Source organism: Mobula birostris, chromosome 6 (genome assembly GCF_030028105.1).
Source record: "Mobula birostris isolate sMobBir1 chromosome 6, sMobBir1.hap1, whole genome shotgun sequence".
Taxonomy (NCBI): Eukaryota; Metazoa; Chordata; class Chondrichthyes; order Myliobatiformes; family Myliobatidae; genus Mobula; species Mobula birostris.
In genome coordinates, this window is record NC_092375.1 from 84,195,972 (window position 1) to 84,215,198 (window position 19,227).

At 41.7% G+C, this 19,227-nt stretch overlaps 1 protein-coding gene and 2 non-coding genes across 3 annotated transcripts in view; 2 read left to right on the forward strand and 1 right to left on the reverse strand.

Moving 5' to 3' along the window:
- LOC140198699 (protein FAM124A-like) overlaps positions 1–7,682 on the reverse strand; it is a 65,792-nt gene extending 58,110 nt beyond the window's left edge. Inside the window, exon 1 of the mRNA XM_072259716.1 lies at positions 7,649–7,682. Coding sequence (XP_072115817.1) covers positions 7,649–7,682 — 34 coding nt within the window. The remainder of the gene's footprint in view (positions 1–7,648) is intronic.
- A 7,111-nt stretch (positions 7,683–14,793) lies between these two features.
- trnar-ccu (transfer RNA arginine (anticodon CCU)) lies at positions 14,794–14,866 on the forward strand. The gene has a single exon. It is a non-coding gene; the product is annotated as a tRNA-Arg (tRNA).
- Positions 14,867–18,778: 3,912 nt separating this feature from the next.
- On the forward strand, positions 18,779–18,851 carry trnar-ccu (transfer RNA arginine (anticodon CCU)). The gene has a single exon. It is a non-coding gene; the product is annotated as a tRNA-Arg (tRNA).
- The last annotated feature ends 376 nt before the right edge of the window (positions 18,852–19,227 follow it).

Here is a 19,227-nt window from a genome sequence, read left to right on the forward strand (position 1 = left end):
ACACAAAATGGCCGCTCTGTTGCAACAGTGACTGCCTTTCAACAAATGTCTCACTGGTTGGAAATGCTTTGGAGAACACATGGCCATGAAAGATTTTCTTTTCCCAAATATTTCTTGAGTCAGAAAGATACAGTATGTGGGCTGGACGGTGCTGAAAGAAACAGAAGTTGTGAGAAGGAAAGCAGTTTCAGTGGCAGGGTGTTGAGGCTGTGCAGAATGTAAGACATCGCATCAGTGCTGGACGACACTGAAACTGGAGGAAAATCACAGAAAATTTACGGCCCAGAAAGAAGCCATTTGGCCTGTCACCAGACATGTGTCAGTGTTCGGGAATGCAACAATTTAAGTATAGTTAGTCTTCAAACATACAGAGACTATCAGGTTTCAACTCTTAACCCCCACCACCGTGTAACCTTAACCTCTGCGTGGAGCAGGACACGGACAAAGGCAACTGCATGTCGGTGATGCCCCATTTTCTGAATCTTATTGTGTTGTCCCACTTTGAGTAAAATGGATGTCGTTTTAAATGAGTAGCAGTGCTGCATTCTGATCTGCAAAAGAAACCAAAAAGACATACAGTCTGGACCATCAAAGCATTTTTCTTTATTTGTATTATCTTCCAATCATACAAGTTCAGGAGAATTCTAAAACATTTCTCTAGATCTACTGTTACATTGTAGCTGACAGTATGCGGTAAATAAGACATAAGACTGATATCTGCAAGTCCAGTATTTTATCGCCACTTTTAAGAAGTTTGGAACCAGGTGTCAATTTCTGGAGTAACCATGTAAGGGATGTTCCAATGACATAATGAGATTGGGAAGCCCCGTCTCCACTGTTTAACAAGTCTTAATGATGTAATACATGGCTGAACCTTCATCATCACTAGCTCGCAGTTCTGGAACTCCTCACGAAACCATGCAGTGCCCAATACAGACCCATAGTTTTACAAAGGTCCCAAATAAATCATAGATGTTGCCTGACCTGCTGTGCATTTCCACTATTTTCTGTTTTAGTTTTAGATTTCCAGCATCAGCAGTTTTAGTTTGATTTTCACTTCGTTGCGAAGAAAGCTTTTGGTATATTGGACTTCAAAAATCAAAGTATTGAGTACAAAAGATGGGGTGTTATGTTGAAGTTATACAAGACATTGGTGAGGCCAAATTTGGAGTATTGTGTATAGTGTTGGTGACCTACCTACAGGAAAGATGTAAATATTGCTGAAAGAGTACAGAGAAAATTTACAAGGATGTTGCTAGAGAACCTGAGTTATAAGAAAAGATCAAACAGGTTAGGACTTTGTAGTCAATGTCATAGTATGAATATGGAATGTAGAAGATTGAGAGGGGATTTGATAGAGGCATACAAAATTATGAGGAGTATTGATACGGTAAATGCAAAAAAGGTTTTTCCACTGAGGTTGGGTGGAACTACAACCAGAGGTCATGGGTTAAGGGTGAAAGGTGAAAAGTTTAAGAGGAAAGTGAGGGGAAACTTCTTCGATCAGTGAGTCATGAGAGTGCGCAATGAGCTGCCGGTGCAAGTAGTGCATGTAAGCTTAAATTCAATGTTTAAGAGTAGTGTGGATAGGTACATGAATGGTAGGGTTATGGAGGGCTATGGTCTCGGTGCAGTCAGTGGGAGCAGGCAGTTTAAATGGTTGGGCAAATATTAGATAGGCCAAAAGGCTTTTCTATGACTCGATGACTCTAAGGTCCAGGATTGGCATCTCAAGGGCAACATGGATGTGAAATATATTTCAGTCTTGGCATCAACACTCATGTCACAAGAATCAATAAAGAAAGCCTTCGTTCTGGAAGAACATGTCCTGCCTGACACAAAAAGTGTCAACTTCATTTTTAGATTCTCAGCCTGGCTTTCTGCAGTACTTGTATGTCAAGACATATTTAGCAAATCTTAATCCAGGGCAGTACTGAGGAAATACAATTTGCTGGAGGTAAGGTAAGATAATAAACAGAGTGTGATGTCCAGCTTCTACAAAGAGCAAGATTCTAATGTGGAGGAATGGTGATAGGTACTACAATAGTGACAAATATTGTCATAGGAATGCGCTTCATTAGAACTTGAAGAAAATAAATAACAAAAATTAAATTGTTGAGAAGAAATTTTTTTTGCAGAGTAATAAGAGCAAATTTTATTAATATGAGCAAGTTTTATCCAGAACAAGTCAGAGACAGATTTTATTTTAGAGCAATGTAAATCTATTCTAATTGGAGTAATATGGTCAATTTGATTACAGAGATCAAATTGTATCTTTCTAGTGAAAATAAAATATGTCACAGAGCTGTCTTGGAAAAGAATGCAACTTCTGCCTCTTAAGTAACATCAGCAAAGCTGGTCACAGTGTTCATCATATTACAACTGTACATGTTATTGGTGGGACCACACTCAGAATACTGTGTTGAGTTCTGCTCTCCTGGCTCTGTGAAGGATGTCATGTAGCTGTAAAGGGTGCAGGAAAGATTCAGGTGCTACATTTGAATGTATGCAGTATACAGAATAAGGTAAATGATCTTGTAGCACAGTTAAATATTGGCAGGCATGACATTGTGGGCATCATTGAGTTGTGGCTGAAAGATCAGAGTCAGGAGTCTAACATCCAAGGATACAAATTGTGTTGAAAGGACAGGTAGATAGGCAGAGGGAGTGGAGTGGAGGTAAAGATACTCTTATGCAGCAGTGATCATAATATGATAAATCCACCCTGCAATTTGAGAGGGAGAAGCTAAAGTCAAATGTATCAGTATAACAGTGGTGTAAAGGGAATTACAGAGGCATGAGAGAGGAGCTGACCCAAGTTTATTGGAAGGGGTCACGAGCAGGAATGACAGTACAGTAGCAATAGCTGGAGTTTCTTGGAGCGATTTGGAAGTCACAGGACAAATACATCCCAAAGAACAAGAAGTATTCTAAAGGTAGGATAACTCAACCATGGCCAAGGGATGTCAAAGCCAACATAAAACCAAAAAAAGAGGGTATATAATAGAGCAAAATATAGTGAGATATTGAGATGATTGGGAAGGCAATTAAAAAGCCATAAGGAGGGAAAAGATTAAATATGAAGTTAAGCTAGCCAATAATATCTAAGAGGATAGCAAAAGTTTTTTGGATATTTAAAGAGTAAAGGAGAGGTGAGAGTAGATACTGTACCACTGGAAAATGACACTGGATAGGTAGTAATGAGAGACAGGGAAATGGCGGATGAACTGAATAAGTATTTTGCATCAGTTTTCACTCTGGAAGACACTAGCAGTGTGCCAGAAATATGAGAGTGTCAGGAGACAGAAGTGAATGCAGTTGCTATTACTAGGGAGAAGGTGCTTGGGAGGTGAAAGGTCTGAAGGTAGATAAGTCACCTGGACCAGATGGACTACATCCCAAGGTTCTGAAAGAGGTAGCTGAAGAGATTGTAGAGGCATTAGTAATGATCTTTCAAGAATCACTATTATACTGACATGGTTCCAGAGGATAGGAAATTTCAAATGTCGCTCCACTGTTCCAGCGGGGAGGGAGACAGAAGGAAGGAAATTATAGGCCAGTTAGCCTGACCTCAGTGGTTGGGATGGAATCAATTGTTAAAGTTGAGGTTTCGGGGCACTTGGAGGCACATGATAAAATAGGCCAAAGCCATCATGGTTTCCTAGAGGGAATATCTTGTCTGACAAGTGTGTTGGAATTCTTTGAGGAAATAACAAGCAGGATAGACAAAGAAGAATTGGTGGATGTTGTGCTCTTGGATTTTCAGAAGGCCTTTGGCAAGGTGTTGTACATGAGGCTGCTTAGCAAGATAAGTGCCCATGGTATTGCAGGAAAGATACTAGCATGAATAGAGCATTTGCTGATTGGCTGGAGGCAAAAGGTGGGAATGAAGGGAGTCTTTTCAGATTGGCTGCCACTGACTAGTGGTGCTCCTCAGGGGTTGGTGTTGGGACTGCCTCATTTTACGTTGTATGTCAGTCATTTGGATGATGGAATTGATGGCTTTGTGGCCAAGTTTGCAGATGATATGAAGATAGATGGAGGGGCAGGTAGTGTTGAGGAAGCAGGGAGGCTGTGGAAGGACCTGGACAGATTAAGAGAATTGGTAACACAGTGGCAAATGGAATATGGTGTTGGAAAGTGTATGGTTAAGTACTTTGGCAGAAAGAATAAAAAGGTTAACTATTTTCTAAATGGGGAGAAAATTCAAAAATCCAATGTACAAAGGGACTTGGGAGCCCTTGTGCAGGATTCCCTAAGGGTTAACTTGCAGGTTGAATAAGTGGTGAGGAAGACAAATGCAAAGTTAGCATTCATTTCAAGAGAATAAAAATATTAAAACAAGGATGTAATGCTGAGGCTTTATAAGGCACTGATGAGGCCTCACTCGGGGTATTGTGAGAAGTTTTGAGCTCCTTATCTAAGAAAGGATGTGCTGACACTGGAGAGGGTTTAAAGGAGGTTCACAAAAATGATTCTGGGAATGAAAGAGTTATCATGTGAGGAGTGCTTGATGGCTTTGGGGCTGTACTTGCTGGAACTTAGAACAATTAGGGGGTATCTCATTGAAACCTATCGAATATTGAAAGGCCTGGATAGAGTGGATGTGGAGAGGATGTTTCCTGTAGTGGGAGAAGATTGTCACCTTGTCGTGGTGGAGAAGCTTGCATGGTCCTGTGATCCCGAGAGCAATGCTTTCTGGAGCTATGCTCTTGGTAGGGTCACCCATGGCGACAATGAACAATCCAATCAACACCTCAACAGTGGAACAGGCGGATGAAGTTACTTCGAACTCAACAGTTGTGAAGGCGGATGAAGGCTGCAACAAATCCATCAGCTTCAGTCGTCGTGGTTTCCATGCCATTGGAAACAATTGTGAAGTATCGTGTGCTTCTTGGAGTGCAACATCAAGTACACGTTAAACAAATACACGCACAGGCGTCTTCGCTCTGTGGGCCACTTCTTCAGAATGAAGACCATCATTGTCACCCTCGAGGGATAGCCACGACAACGACGACAGTGGGAGAGTCTAGGACCAGAGTGTACAACCTCTGAACAGAGAGATGCCTATTTAGGGTGGAGATGAGGAAGAATTCCTTGATCCAGAGGGTGGTGTATCTGTGGTATTCGTTGCCACTGGTGGCTGTGGAGGCCAGGTCACTGGGTGTATTTAAGGTGAAGCTTGATAGATTCTTGATAAGTCAGGGTGTGAAAGGTTTCAGGGAGAAGGCAGGAGAATAGGGTTGAGAGGGAAATGGATCAGCCTTGATCAAATGGTGGAACAAACTCGATGGGCCAAATGGCCTAATTCTGCTCCTGTGTCTTATGGTCTTATGATCTAAAATCAGTTAAACCAAAATAGCCTTGTACAGCAAGTACAGAGACCAGTTCCAGTGGGAAGAGGTCTGTCCAGGGTGGTGTGCAGGGCTGAAGTGTTTCCATATAAAGTCACAGCGCATTGCTGTATCGGAGACAATCTATACAATGGGTTGGGAGGGTGTAGGGAGAATGGTAACAGAAATACCCTTCAAGTGACAGAATGGGGTTGAGAGAGAACTGGAACGTCCCTGATGAAATAGCGGAGTAGATCAATGGGCTGAATAGTCTAATTCTTCCCCTATGTCTGATGGTCTCATGGACTCATCGGATCTTTCTCAATTACTCTGGGCGAGACCTATCCTGCAACTCTGGAGCTTCATCTGTCCTTATTAGCACCTCCCCTCCTCCTTCTCCAGGATAGAATTCACCTTCTTTCCAGGTAAGGCACTATTATTCCAAGGCAGAATGCTCATTTATAGAATTTATCCCCATTATTTCAGGTTAGATCTATTTTATTAATCTGGGATAGACTGCCTCCATTTAAGAATCTTCCCTCATTATTCCTGGTCAGAATTTGCCCCTATTACTTCAGTTTACAATCCCCTGCCGTTACTTCATGTGAGAATCTGTGCTTATTCCTTATTAGGATCTGGAATCAAATTTATTATCACTGACATATCATCAAATCTCTTCTTTTGCAGCAGCATCACAGTGCAAGATCGTGAATATTACAAAAAGTTACAAAATAAATTCCTGTAGTGCAAAAGACGTAAAATAATGCAGTTTTCATTAGTTCATAGGACTGTTCAGAAATCTGAGAGCAGAAGGGAATAACCCATTTTAACATGTGGAGTATGGGTCTTCAGGCTCCTGTACCTCCTCCCTAATGGTAGAAACGTGACAAGGGCATGTTCCTCTAGAATTGAATCCAAATCTATTAACAAGATAGGAAATACAAACAAACAAATTAAGAGCAGAAATAAGTGACTTGGCATCTGTAGCTTGCTCCAGTAAATAAGATCTGATTGCAACTTCCAGCTCAATATTTTCACCTACTCCTTGTAACTTTTCATCTTTCAATTAGCATGTATATAATCCACGTCTTCAGTAATATATTTAAAGACACCATCGCTCTTTGAAGAGGAGAGTTCCAAAGAGCCATACCCACAGAGGAAAGAATTTCTGTCTTAATTAGATGACCCTGTCCTTTCAGACAAATGACCCCAAGTTCCAGACTCTCCGAAAGGGGTAGATAACTTCTGACAACCATCCTGCCAAGGCCACTCAGGATTTTTTTGTTTCAATCAAGTCCTCTCTCGTTCCTCTAAACTCAAGTAGGTACAAGTGCTGCCTGCTCAACATTTCCTCCAAGACAAACCATCTCCTCTTTCATTGGGCTACTGAAAGCAGAAAATGCTGCAAAAACCCAGCAAGCCAGACATTATTTTTGGAGAGAGTAACAGTTAACATTTCAGGTGAAGGACCCTTAATCAGAATCGGGAATGTAAGAAAACAAGTTAGTTTTCAGTTTCAGAAACAATAAATAAGACAAAGAGTCATCGCCACTAAATAAACTAAAATAATTAAAACTAAAATAGCTAAAATAACTGAGCCCAGAACACACACACTCCTACAACTCAAATGTTCTTTTTATTTTACTCGTGCACAAGGAGAACAGCATGGCCCCTGTTCTGAAGCCAAGACAGAAAACTTGCTATTTTTACACAGAACTGGATTATCTGTTATGGATATTGACCATTTGGTAAATTATATATGTTGAATTCCTTGCTTGTAGGATCAATTGCCATTCACAATAGAGATGTTAAAGTCAATCAAAACTTCAAATGGTCAGTCGATGATACTTGGAAGTTTGCTAAGACAATTGTCCCTTAGTTGTTGGCTACCTTTCACATTATTCTTATCTTGTCTGTCTCCAGCACCCTTATTGTGTAGAGGGATGCTATGTTTTAGGAAGATCTTTCTGGACAAGTCTCACTGCAAAGGCCTCACTTGGCTGGCTTGAGTACGCACTGCTGAAGTCACCCCAACCCATCTCGTCTATAGTAAGCAGAGGTGTCTCTGGCAGTCTCACTTGACTACAACTGCCCCAGGACATTATTTCCTGGATGTTGTCTTTAACTCTTGTCTGACCACAACTTCCACAAAAGGAAAGTCCAGTAATCCTCTAAATAGCTTCCAACATTTTAACATCCTTTCTTAAAACAAGGAACTATTACAGATATTTCCACTTGCCAGGTAATTGCCTATTTATTCTATTTGTCACTTTGTAGTTTCCTATGTCCTCATCACATCTTACTTTCCTACCTACCTTTGTTGTTGTTCCTCATCGCACCTTGTGGCATATCGGGCAGTAACTTTGCCGTTTCTTTACCATTTGTCTGTTTTTTACGAGGCCGAGTTGCTAGCTCAAGGCTCAACCCAGTGTGGATGGAAAGCATACAAGGAGCTGGCTGGATTCGAACCCAGGACCACTCGTCTCAAAGTCCGGTGCCAATGTCACGACACCACGGGTCGGCTCCCTATCTTTATAGTGACAACAAATTTAGTGACCGCAGCTTCAGTGCCTCATCAAAACCAACTTCATTAATAGCTGAAAGCAGAGAACACAGAACTGATTCCTCTGACTCACCATTCAGTACTTCTTGCCAACCACACGAAAAGTACAGTTTATGTCTTACTTCTCTTTCCTTTAATTGAGTTGGACTTCTATCCCACATCTATATGTTGCCTCTTGCACCTTGATCTTTGATGCAGCCTTTTACTAAATGTCTTCTGAGATCTCAGTCAGGCCACAGTTGGAGTATTGTATACTGTCACAACAGGAGGGATGTGATAACAAATAAGAAATTCACCAGGGTATGGCCTGGAATCAAACACAGTTGCTATAAGGAGATATATGGTAGGCTGAGTTTATTCTCACTAGGGTGTAGGAGGCTGAGAGGTGACCTCACAAAGGTTTATAAAATCATGATGGACATAGATAGGGTAGGACCATAAGACCATAAGACAAAAGTAGAATTAGGCTATTCAGCCCATCATGTCTGCTGTGCTATTCCATCATGACTGATCCCGAATCCCACTCAACCCCATACATTTAATTTCTTGCCAGATCCTTTGATGCCCTGGCCGATCAGGAAATGATCAACTTCTGCCTTATATTTATCCATGGACTTGGCCTCCACCGCAGTCTGTGGCAGAGCATTCCACAGATTCACTACTCTCTGGCTAAAAAAATTCCTCCTTACCTCTGTTTTAAAGGGCCACCCCTCAATTTTAAGGCTGTGCCCTCTAGTTCTGGATACCCCTACCATAGGAAACATCCTCTCCACACCCACCCTATCCAGTCTTTTCAACATTCAGTAGGTTTCATAGAACATAGAAAACCTACAGCACACTACAGGCCCTTTGGCCCACAATGTTGTGCTGACCATGTAACCTATTCTAGAAACTGCCTAGAAATACCCTAGTGCATAGCCCTCTATTTTTCTAAGCTCCATGTACCTATCTAAGAGTCTCTTAAAAGACCCTATTGTATCCACCTCCATCACCATCACTGGCAGCGCATTCCACACACCCACCACTCTCTGACACCCCCTATTGTACCTGCTTCCAAGCACCTTAAAACTATGTCTCCTCATGTTCGCCATTTCAGCCCTGAGAAAAAGTCTCTGACTATCCACATGATGAATCCCTCTCATCATCTTCTATACCTCTATCAGGTCAGCTCTCATCCTCCATCGCTTCAAGGAGAAAAGGCCAAGTTCACGCGACCTATTCTTATAAAGCATTGCTCTCCAATACAGGCAACATCCTCTGCACTCTCTCACAGTATCTGCATCCTTCCTGTAGTGAGGTGACCAGAACTAAACAGTGCTCCAAGTGGGGTCTGACCAAGGTCTCATATAGCTGTAACATTACCTCACGGCTCTTGAACTCAGTCCCATGGTTGATGAAGGCCAACACACCATACGCCTTCTTAACAACACTGTCAACCTGTGCAGCAGCTTTGAGTGGCCTACGGACATGGACTCCAAGACCTCATTGATCCTCCAGAATACCAAGAGTCTTACTATTAATACTATATTCTGTCTTCATACTTGACCTACTGAAATGAGCCACTTCATACCTACCCGGGTTGAACTCCATCTGCCACTTCTCAGCCCATTTCTGTATCCTATCAATGTCCTGCTGTAACCTCTGACAACCCTCCAGCCTATCCGCAACACCCCCAACTTTTGTATCATCAGCAAATTTACTAACCCAGTCTTCTACTTCCTCATCCAGGTCACTTATAAAAATCACAAAGCGGAGGGGTTCCAGAACTGATCCCTACAGAACAGTACTGGTCACCATCCTCCATGCAGAACATGAACCATCCACATTCACCCTTTGCCTTCCGTGGTCAAGCAAATTCTAGATCCACAAAGCAAGGTCTCCTTGGATCACATGCCTCATTACTTTCTCAATGAGCCTTGCATGGAGAAACTTATCAAATGCCTTACTGAAATTCATATACACTACATCCACTGCTCTACCTTCATCAATGTGTTTTGTTACAGCCTCAAAGATTTCAGTCAGGTTTGTAAAGCATGACCTGCCCTTGACAGAGCAATGCTGACTATCCCTAATCAGATTATATCTCTCCAAATGCTTATAAATCCTGCCTCTCAGGATCTTCTCCAACAACTTGCCCACCACTGAAGTAAGACTCACAGGTCTATAATTTCCTAGGTTATCTCTACTCCCTTTCTTGAACAAGGGAACAATGTTTGCAACCTTCCAATCCTTTGGTACTTCTCCCATCACTATTGGTGACACAAAGATCATCGCCAGAGGCTCAGCGATCTCCTCCCTCACTTCCCACAGTAGCCTGGGGTCCATCTCATCTGGTCCTGGTTTCAATGAGATCCCCATACATTCTTCTAAATTCCAGTGAGTACAGGCCCAAAGCTGCCAAACACTCCTCATGTGTTAACCCCTTCATTCCTGGAATCATCCTCGTGAACCTCCTCTGGACTCTCTTCAATGACAACACAGAGCCTCTTTCCTTGGGTGGGGGAGTTTAAAACTAGAAGGCACAGGTTTAAAGTGAAAGGAGATTAATTTAAATCATATGAAAGTCCTGCCATCTCAGGAATCAATCTGGTGAACCTTCTTTGTACTCTCTCTATGGCAAGAATGTCTTTTCTCAGAGTAGGGGACCAAAACTGCACACAATACTCCAGGTGTAGTCTCACCAAGGCCTAGTACAACTGCAGTAGTACCTCCCTGCTCCTGTACTCAAATCCTCTCGCTATAAATGCCAGCATACCATTCGCCTTTTTTACCAGCCTGCTGTACCAGCATCCCCACTTTCAATAACTGGTGTATAATGACACCCAGGTCTCGTTGCACCTCCCCTTTTCCTAATCGGCCAACATTCAGATAATAATCTGCTTTCCTGTTTTTGCCAACAAAGTGGATAACTTCACATTTATCCACATTAAATTGCATCTGCCATGAATTTGCCCACTCACCTAACCTATCCAAGTCACCCTGCATCCTCTTAGCAACGTCCTCACAGCTAACACTGCCACCCAGCTTCGTGTCATCCACAAACTTGGAGATGCTGCATTTAATTCCCTCATCCAAGTCATTAACATATATTGTAAACAACTGGGGTCCCAGCACTGAGCCTTGCGATACTCCACTATTCACCGCCTGCCATTCTGAAAAGGTCCCGTTTATTCCCACTCTTTGCTTCCTGTCTGCTAACCAATTCTCCACCCACACCAATACCTTACCCCCAATACCGTGTGCTTTAAGTTTGCACACTAATCTCCTGTGTGGGACCTTGTCAAAAGCCTTTTGAAAATCCAAATATACCACATCCACTGGTTCTCCCCTATCCACTCTACTAGTTACATCCTCAAAAAATTCTATGAGATTCGTCAGACATGATTTTCCTTTCACAAATCCATGCTGAGTTTGTCTGATGATTTCACCACTTTCCAAATGTGCTGTTATCACATCTTTGATAACTGACTCTAGCATTTTCCCCACCACCGATGTTAGGCTAACCGGTCTATAATTCTCCGGTTTCTCTCTCCCTCCTTCTTTAAAAAGTGGGGTTACATTAGCCACCCTCCAATCCTCAGGAACTAGTCCAGAATCTAAAGTTTTGAAAAATTATCACTAATGCATCCACTATTTCTTGGGCTACTTCCTTAAGCACTCTGCGATGCAGACCATCTGGCCCTGGGGATTTATCTGCCTTTAATCCCTTCAATTTACCTAACACCACTTCTCTACTAACATGTATTTCCCTCAGTTCCTCCATCTCACTGGACCCTCTGTCCTCTATTATTTCCGGAAGATTATTTATGTCCTCCTTAGTGAAGACAGGACCAAAGTAGTTATTCAATTGGTCTGCCATGTCCTTGCTCCCCATAATCAATTCACCTGTTTCTTTCTGTAGGGGACTTACATTTGTCTTAACGAATCTTTTTCTTTTTACATATCTATAAAAGCTTTTACTGTCAGATTTTATGTTCCCAGCCAGTTTTCTCTCATAATGTTTTTCCCTTTCCTAATTAAGCCCTTTGTCCTCCTGTGCTGGACTTTGAATTTCTCCCAGTCCTCAGGTGAACCACTTTTTCTGGCTAATTTGTATAGTTCTTCTTTGGAATTGATATCACTCTAATGGGACAGTACCAGCATGATGATGGGCCGTAGGGTACCAAGCTGTTGCTGTTTCTGTGGGCAAGCCATTGTTGGCTGCCTTTCAACCTGATTGACGTCACCGTTAACTCTGCCCACTGAGACGGCCAATCCACGAACTGAATGAGTTGCCAGAGAAAATGGTACAGGCAGATGTAAATGCAACATTTAGAAGGCACCTGGACTGGCACTTGGAAAGGAAAGGGGATGAGGGAAATGAGCATAATATTTGCACATGTACATCACTGAAATCAGCACTGTGCCTCACCACCATCTCTCAGAAATGATTCACCCAATGACTCAGTATGAAGAGGCTGCCTGGAAGGCCTGATGTTGGCTGAGCTGAGTTTAAGTGGTATGACTGCTTAACAGTGAGATATGGGGCTCAGGGTGTAATGATTCCCCACTTACAGCACCTACCCCATGTGCTGATAGACAACCCAGTCTCTCATCACCACCCAATGGATATCATGCAAGATCCTGTCTCCTGACTCTTCCAAGCTCAATCATCACCTCACACACAGGCTTCCACTCTGAGTTGCTGGTGACTGCTGGGTTTGATGCAGGACATCAACAGTAATAGTAGGAGTCCGACATACCTCTCCATATGTATTGCTATAATGGCCCCCTTTTGTACCAATTCCTGGGAACTCCTCCTGAGTGCCAAATAACTTACCAATATAGTCAGAGTTGATGCACTCCACTCGAGGTGGTGTTGCGTGGCATCCAAGCTGGAGTTGGTGCTGCCACCCAGTGTTCACTTGGCAGAAGACAATCTGCATTGTGGTCAACTGCTGATTTCTGCAACGTTCATGGACTCAGAGACCTGGAATATTTTTTTGTGTGACTGTATTTTACTGATATCTTAAATGTGCTTGCTATTTTGTGTGTGCTGCGTGTGACTGTTGTAATGTGTTTTCCACCTTGGCCCCAGAGTAACACTGTTTTGTCTGACTGTATTCATGGGTGTTCATGTATGATTGAACGACAATTAAACTTGAAATGTGATATGTACTTTCTCTCTACATTTGATGCAGTCTTAATCATAAGAAAGTGAGTGTTCCCCTCATAATTGTTCTCTCATTGAAATGCATCTATTGTGTGTTCTGAATGATCTGTTTCCATGACTACTGATTACAGTGTGCCCCTACTCCAAACATAAAGAATCTTTCTCTATTATTCCAGATAAGAACTTACCTTATTACTCTCAAACAGAATCTAAATCCAATACTTGGAGAGAATATATCCACACAACTCCCAGTTAGACTCCACTCACCTTACTCCAGATAAAATCCAGTTCCCTCCAGGTTTAAATCAGTTAATAGTGCTCAAAGTTGGACTCTATCCAGAGTACTTAGAATCAGAATATGTACCTATTCATATTCCCATTTGGAATGTACTTACCTCCATTTATCCAGGGTGAAATCTGATCTCCAAGGCAGATTACATCTCTAATACTCCAAGCTGGATCACATCCATAATGTGGATCTGGCCACCCCATTATACAAAGGATGTGGAGGTTTTGGAGAGGGTGCAGAAGAAATTTTACCAGCATTCTGCTTGGATTAGAGGGTATGTGTTATAAGGAGAGGCTTGTCAAACGTGGGTTGTTTTCTCTGGAGTAGCGGAGGCCTGTTAGAAGTTTATAAGATTATGAGAGGCTTAGATAGCATAAAAAGCCAGTATCTTTTTTTCTCCCCAGGATTTAATGTCTGATATTTGAGAGCAATCATTCAAAGGAGGTGTGTGGGCCAAGTTGTTTTTTTAAAAAAAAACACAGAGAGTAGTGGGTGTCTGGACTATGTTGTCAGGGGTAGTGGTAGAGGCAGATGTGAAGGAGGCATCTAGAGGCTTTTCAGACATGGTCAGTGTACAGATGTGAAGGAGGATTAGATTAATTAGGAGTTGTTAGTTCAAATAGTTTGGCACCACATCGTGGAGGCTGTTCCTGTGCTGCACAGTTTTCTGTTATTCCAGGATGGAATCTCACACCTATTCCACAAGGTTTAAATGATCCACAGTGTTCTCCAATTGTACATCTCACCACTACTGTAGGACAGAATATTTTTCATTTATTGTAGGTTACTTCACTTCCACTACCCCAGGGTAGAAACTAACGCTTCCTTTTTCCAGCGAGATTCTTCCCTACTCACTCTACGGCAGAAAGTATCCCAATTTCCCCAGTAAGAATCTATCCTCACAACTCCCAGCTGGAATACATCACCAGTTAAGATGAATTAGGAAAGATCCCCATTAGTTCAGGTTGGAATGTGTGAATTACTCCAGGCTTTGGACATCCCAATAACTGCAGTTTAGAATCTATCCCTTAGAACCTGAGAGAGGTTTATTCCTATGGCTCCTACTTTGCTTGTATCCTCAGTAACCCAGGATGGAACACTTGGCCTCTAACACTACAATTAAAACTACACTCAGTGTTTCTGGGACAAACTGTTTTCAGGTTAGAATCCCAATTATACTAGGCTGGAATTTAATCTCTTTACTTCCAATGAGTTTATCCCTAATTAATCCTGGATAGAACACACAAGATTAGAAATCTTTCCCATTATCTGAATTTAGAATTATCTAGTTTTGAGATCCTTCACTGAAAGTTAGAAGTTGATGTCATCACCCCCAAGTAGTATCATGTCCAAGGTGTACATGTTTGGAAGTTGTCCAGTAACCATGGGTTTGAAAATCTCCCTGGCAATCCAGGTCTGGCAACCTTCCTATTAAGACTGGCTGCTGGCTCTAGCAGCCCTAGTGGCCTAATGGATAAGGCACTGGCCTCCTAAGCCAGGGATTGTGGGTTCAAGTCCCATCTGGGGTGAAATAATGTTTTCTGACTGGGTTATGTTACTGGAATATGGAAAGAGTTGTTTCTGATCTGCTGACTGGTCTCTGCCCTTGCTGTAAATTTGGCATGTTTCTCTCATTCAGTACTTCTGCTGAGAATCCAGTTACAACATAGAATACATCTGTCACTCCAAATTTGACTGTATCTACATTATTTCAGGATGGACTGTGTCCCCCGTTATACTTGGTAAAGCCACACCCAATAGGGCTTCTCCCCATTTCACAGGTTAAAATCTTTTTCAATTGCTCCTGGTTTGATCCACTCCAGGTCAGAAAATATCCTTTTACCTCAGGGGAGATCCATATTTTTGAAGGTGAGAATCCCCATTAGGATTATCCCCCCGAACCATTCCCATTACTTGAAGTTAGAATTATCCCTAGTACACAAATTTAGAGTCCACCCCTATTAGTGAAGTTAGAAATCTGATGAAATCACTCAAGTGGAATTTGGTCCCAGCATGGATAGCATGGTCCCATTAATTTCTACAAATCTCCCTGCAATCCAGGTTCAGTAACTCTTTACTGATGAAAGTCTGAGCAGCCCCTGTGGCTCAGTGGATAAGGGATTGACCTCTGAAATCAGGGATTATGGGTTCAAATCCCATCTGGGTCCTATAACAGTGCATGGAGAAGGTTGGAGAGCTATTTTTGAACCAAGTGGATGGTTTCTTTCTCTGTTGTAGATTTTCCATGTTTCTCTTAATCAAGGCGATAGGTCAGAATCCATTCCCATTAGGTTAGTTTTCCCTTTGCTCGAAGTTAGAATGTATACCACTTCTAAGTTACACTCTCTTATTTTTCCAGGTTTCTAAATATTCCCGTTGATCTTGCTACTTTCAACCATTCAGTTCTTGAACCAACAGGCAATGCCTTAATTATTGCAATTTGGCTGCACTATGACCTCTGACTTCTTTGTACGAAAATAGACTTTGTTTTCTTTGCTCCAATTGTGTTTTCTTGTATCTCGGCCTGAAACGTTGATTGTACCTCTTCCTATAGATGCTGCCTGGCCTGCTACGTTCATCAGCAATTCTTGTGTGTGTTGCTTGAAATTCCAGCACCTGCAAATTTCCTCGTGTTTGAGGTATATTTTATGTTTATTTTTTCCCCTGTGAATACTGCTTATATGATAGCACACATCTGTGGTACTGATGCAAGTAAGTTTTCATTGTACCTGTGCATACACATACTTGCATATATGACAATAATCTCAATTTTGATTTTGACACAATTCTTTCTCATGACCCCAGCTGAGAATTTATCACATTTACACATGGTTGGTGTTCCAATAGCCCAACATTATAATTGTCTTTCAATACAGCAATTAGAATGCATTCCAGTTTAAATTCAACATTAGTCCGACAGAGGATGTACCCAGTACGCCAAGAAAAAAATCTATGGCTACTGTACAAGATCAGGTCCTATCTCCTCTGTACCAAGTTAGAATAATTTCTGTTACTCCTACATAAATCTATCCTTTATTAAAAGTCACAAATACAGTACTTACATCTGGATAGCATCTCTTCTTCTGGTTCAGTTCTACTCCAAGTACTCCAATAGAGAGGTTCTTATTATTCAAACTGAGATATTATGAACGAAGTCAGTCATTAGGTGTAAACTAATTCCAGTACTTCTTGATTTAACCTCACCCCCTTTATGCAGGATCAAATCTATTCCAGTTCCTCCAGTTTAGAGTTTATCCTCTGTCATGGATACGGCCAGGGCCAGGGGACCTTCTCTTTTTTTGTGAAGCTCACCTTTCTACACAGCAACTCACATTTGTAGAGATCAAAGCACTGTTTTAAGCAAGTTAAACTTCCAACCAATATTCTTTGTTTAGCTTCTTGTCATAAACAGGACCCTGCCCTCAGTTCTTAAAGTAAATTGCAAGCAGCAATCAGTTTGAAGTTAAAAAGACAGTTTTGCAAGCAGCCTCAGTCTATACAGCACAGACTTGCTGGTGCAGAGCATCTGGGCTTATTGCTAAAGTGGTGCAGTGTAAGACACTGGGTTACTTAATTTATTTTTTTTTCAAAGTAGACAGCGCTGGCTGAGTTATTTAGTTCAAGGAATCTTGCAGACCAGACTGATACTATCACTTAGCACATCAAACAGCTGATCTGCTAATATTTGGAAGTTTTGTATATTTAAAAGAATCTGCTTCACAGCATTAATTATGGGTACCTGGGAACTCCGTCTCCAGAAGCAGTGTAAAAGTCGTTTCTCTAAAAAGGTATCTGGAAAATTATGATGTGTGAAGTCACTCAGGTGGCAGAGAAACAGTTAAGTGTAGAGAGCAGTCCAGGCTTTTTAGGAATAACCCCAGAAACATCAAGAAGAATGACAGAAACATAGATTCTATTTTTCTGCTTTCAGTTCTGCAACAGATGAGTCTTTCATCTGTGGCTCATAGGTATGTCTTTTTAGCTTATAATTTACAAAATCCTTTGTGTTTTAGAAATGGTTTCTAATTTGGAAATCTTTAAAAGATATAAGTCCTCTGTGAGTTTAAAATGTGTTTTAAGAATGATATTTTGATTTAAATGTGTATTACTAAAAATAAATGAACTGTATTAGCTTGAAGTATCTTCTCCTTGATGGAGGGTGGGGGAGGACACTGCACAGATACCGGGTATTGGCAGTTAAACTAACCATGGAGGAACAGCTAAGTGAATACATCTTTCATGATTGGGTAGTTACAGCATAACCTCCCTTTAGTGATAGCTACCTAGCTTGGATATGACTTTGTTTGAGTTTCGAACTTCGTGGTGAACAAACCCAATACCTTCACACCACACTCAATTAGAATTATATCCCAGTACTCCAGCAGGTATATCCACATTAACCCAAGATAGGAATTACCCCATTACGCAACATTAGAAATGATTCTCATTACTTTAACTGAGTCTATGTTCATTAACATGGTTCCGAATCTAACTCCATTGCAGAAGAATAAAATCTGATGACATCAGTCAACTGTAGAATTAGTTCCCATTGTGCATGCTTTGAAGCTGTTTGACTATAATGAATTTAAGATCCATGAGCCTGTGCATCCTGGCTCAGCAATCTCCCCATTAGTCAGAGTCATCTACAGATGCCAGCAGCCCCATGGTTTAATGGATAAGGCGCTGGTCTCCTAAGCCAGGGATTGTGGGTTCAAGTCCCATCTGGGGTGAGGAATTCTTTAACTATTGCACGAATGGGGTTGGATAGCTATATTTGAACTAACTGAATAGTTTTTTTGTCATGGTTTTTCCCATTATTCCAAGTTAGAAATTTTCCTATCATTCAAGTTTTCAAGATAAGTGGATGGTTGTTCTTGAACCTGGCAGCATGGGTACTCAGGCCTCTACCTCCTGCCTGGTGGTAGCTGCAAGAGGATAGCATAGGCCAGATGGCAGGGATGACAGGTATTGCCGTCTTGAGCTAACACATCCTTTGGCAGCTACCAGTGATGCAGAGGGATTACTACATTCTTATGCATTTGAATAGTTGTAACAGACAACAGGTCAGGACACTTTCAACACTTCAATCTGTAGAGGTTTGTTACAGTGTTAGTGACAAGCCAAATCTCCTTAACCCTCCAACAAAGTAATGTAAACTGATGCATGTTCGTCCTCCTTCCTCTTCTTAAAGTCAACAATCAGCTCATTAGTTTAACTGACGCTGAGTGAGAGGTTGTTGTTACGGTGTCCACTCAACCAGGTGTCCTGTCTTGCTCTGTACTCTGATACATCATCACTTGTGATTAATCCAACAGCAGTGCTGTTGTTGGGAAACTTGTATTTGGAAATTGTACCTGGTTGAAGGTATTTGAATACTGTGGGGTTGAAACTCTTGTGAATCCAGCTTCAGCTATCTCCCTATTTAGAAAAATTAGTGAGCAGCCCCAGTGGCCTAATGGATAAGGCACTGGCCTCCTAAGCCAGGGATTGTGGGTTCAAGTCCCATCTGGGGTGAGGAAGAACTTTCCTTCTGGTCATGCAGTTGTTGTCAGAGCTGAACAGTCTCTTCCTTTGTTCCTTTATTTCTCTCATGCCCAAGTGAGTATCTATTCCCATTACAGATTAGCCCCACACACAATCATATTACTAAGTTAAAACACAAAAGTGTTGCCAGGCAGTGAAGAAGGTGGGATGACTATTTTTCAATCAGCTGCATAGTCTTTTGTTGCACCCATAATTCTTTCATTCAGTAGCGATAAGAATCTGATGAAGAATCCTAACCTGAAATGTCGACTATTCTGTTTGTCCATGGGGGATGCTACCTGCCCTACTGAGTAAGCAATTAAAGCAGAGCTAAGATGTTGCCAGAGGGTGGCTTCTAAGAGCTCAC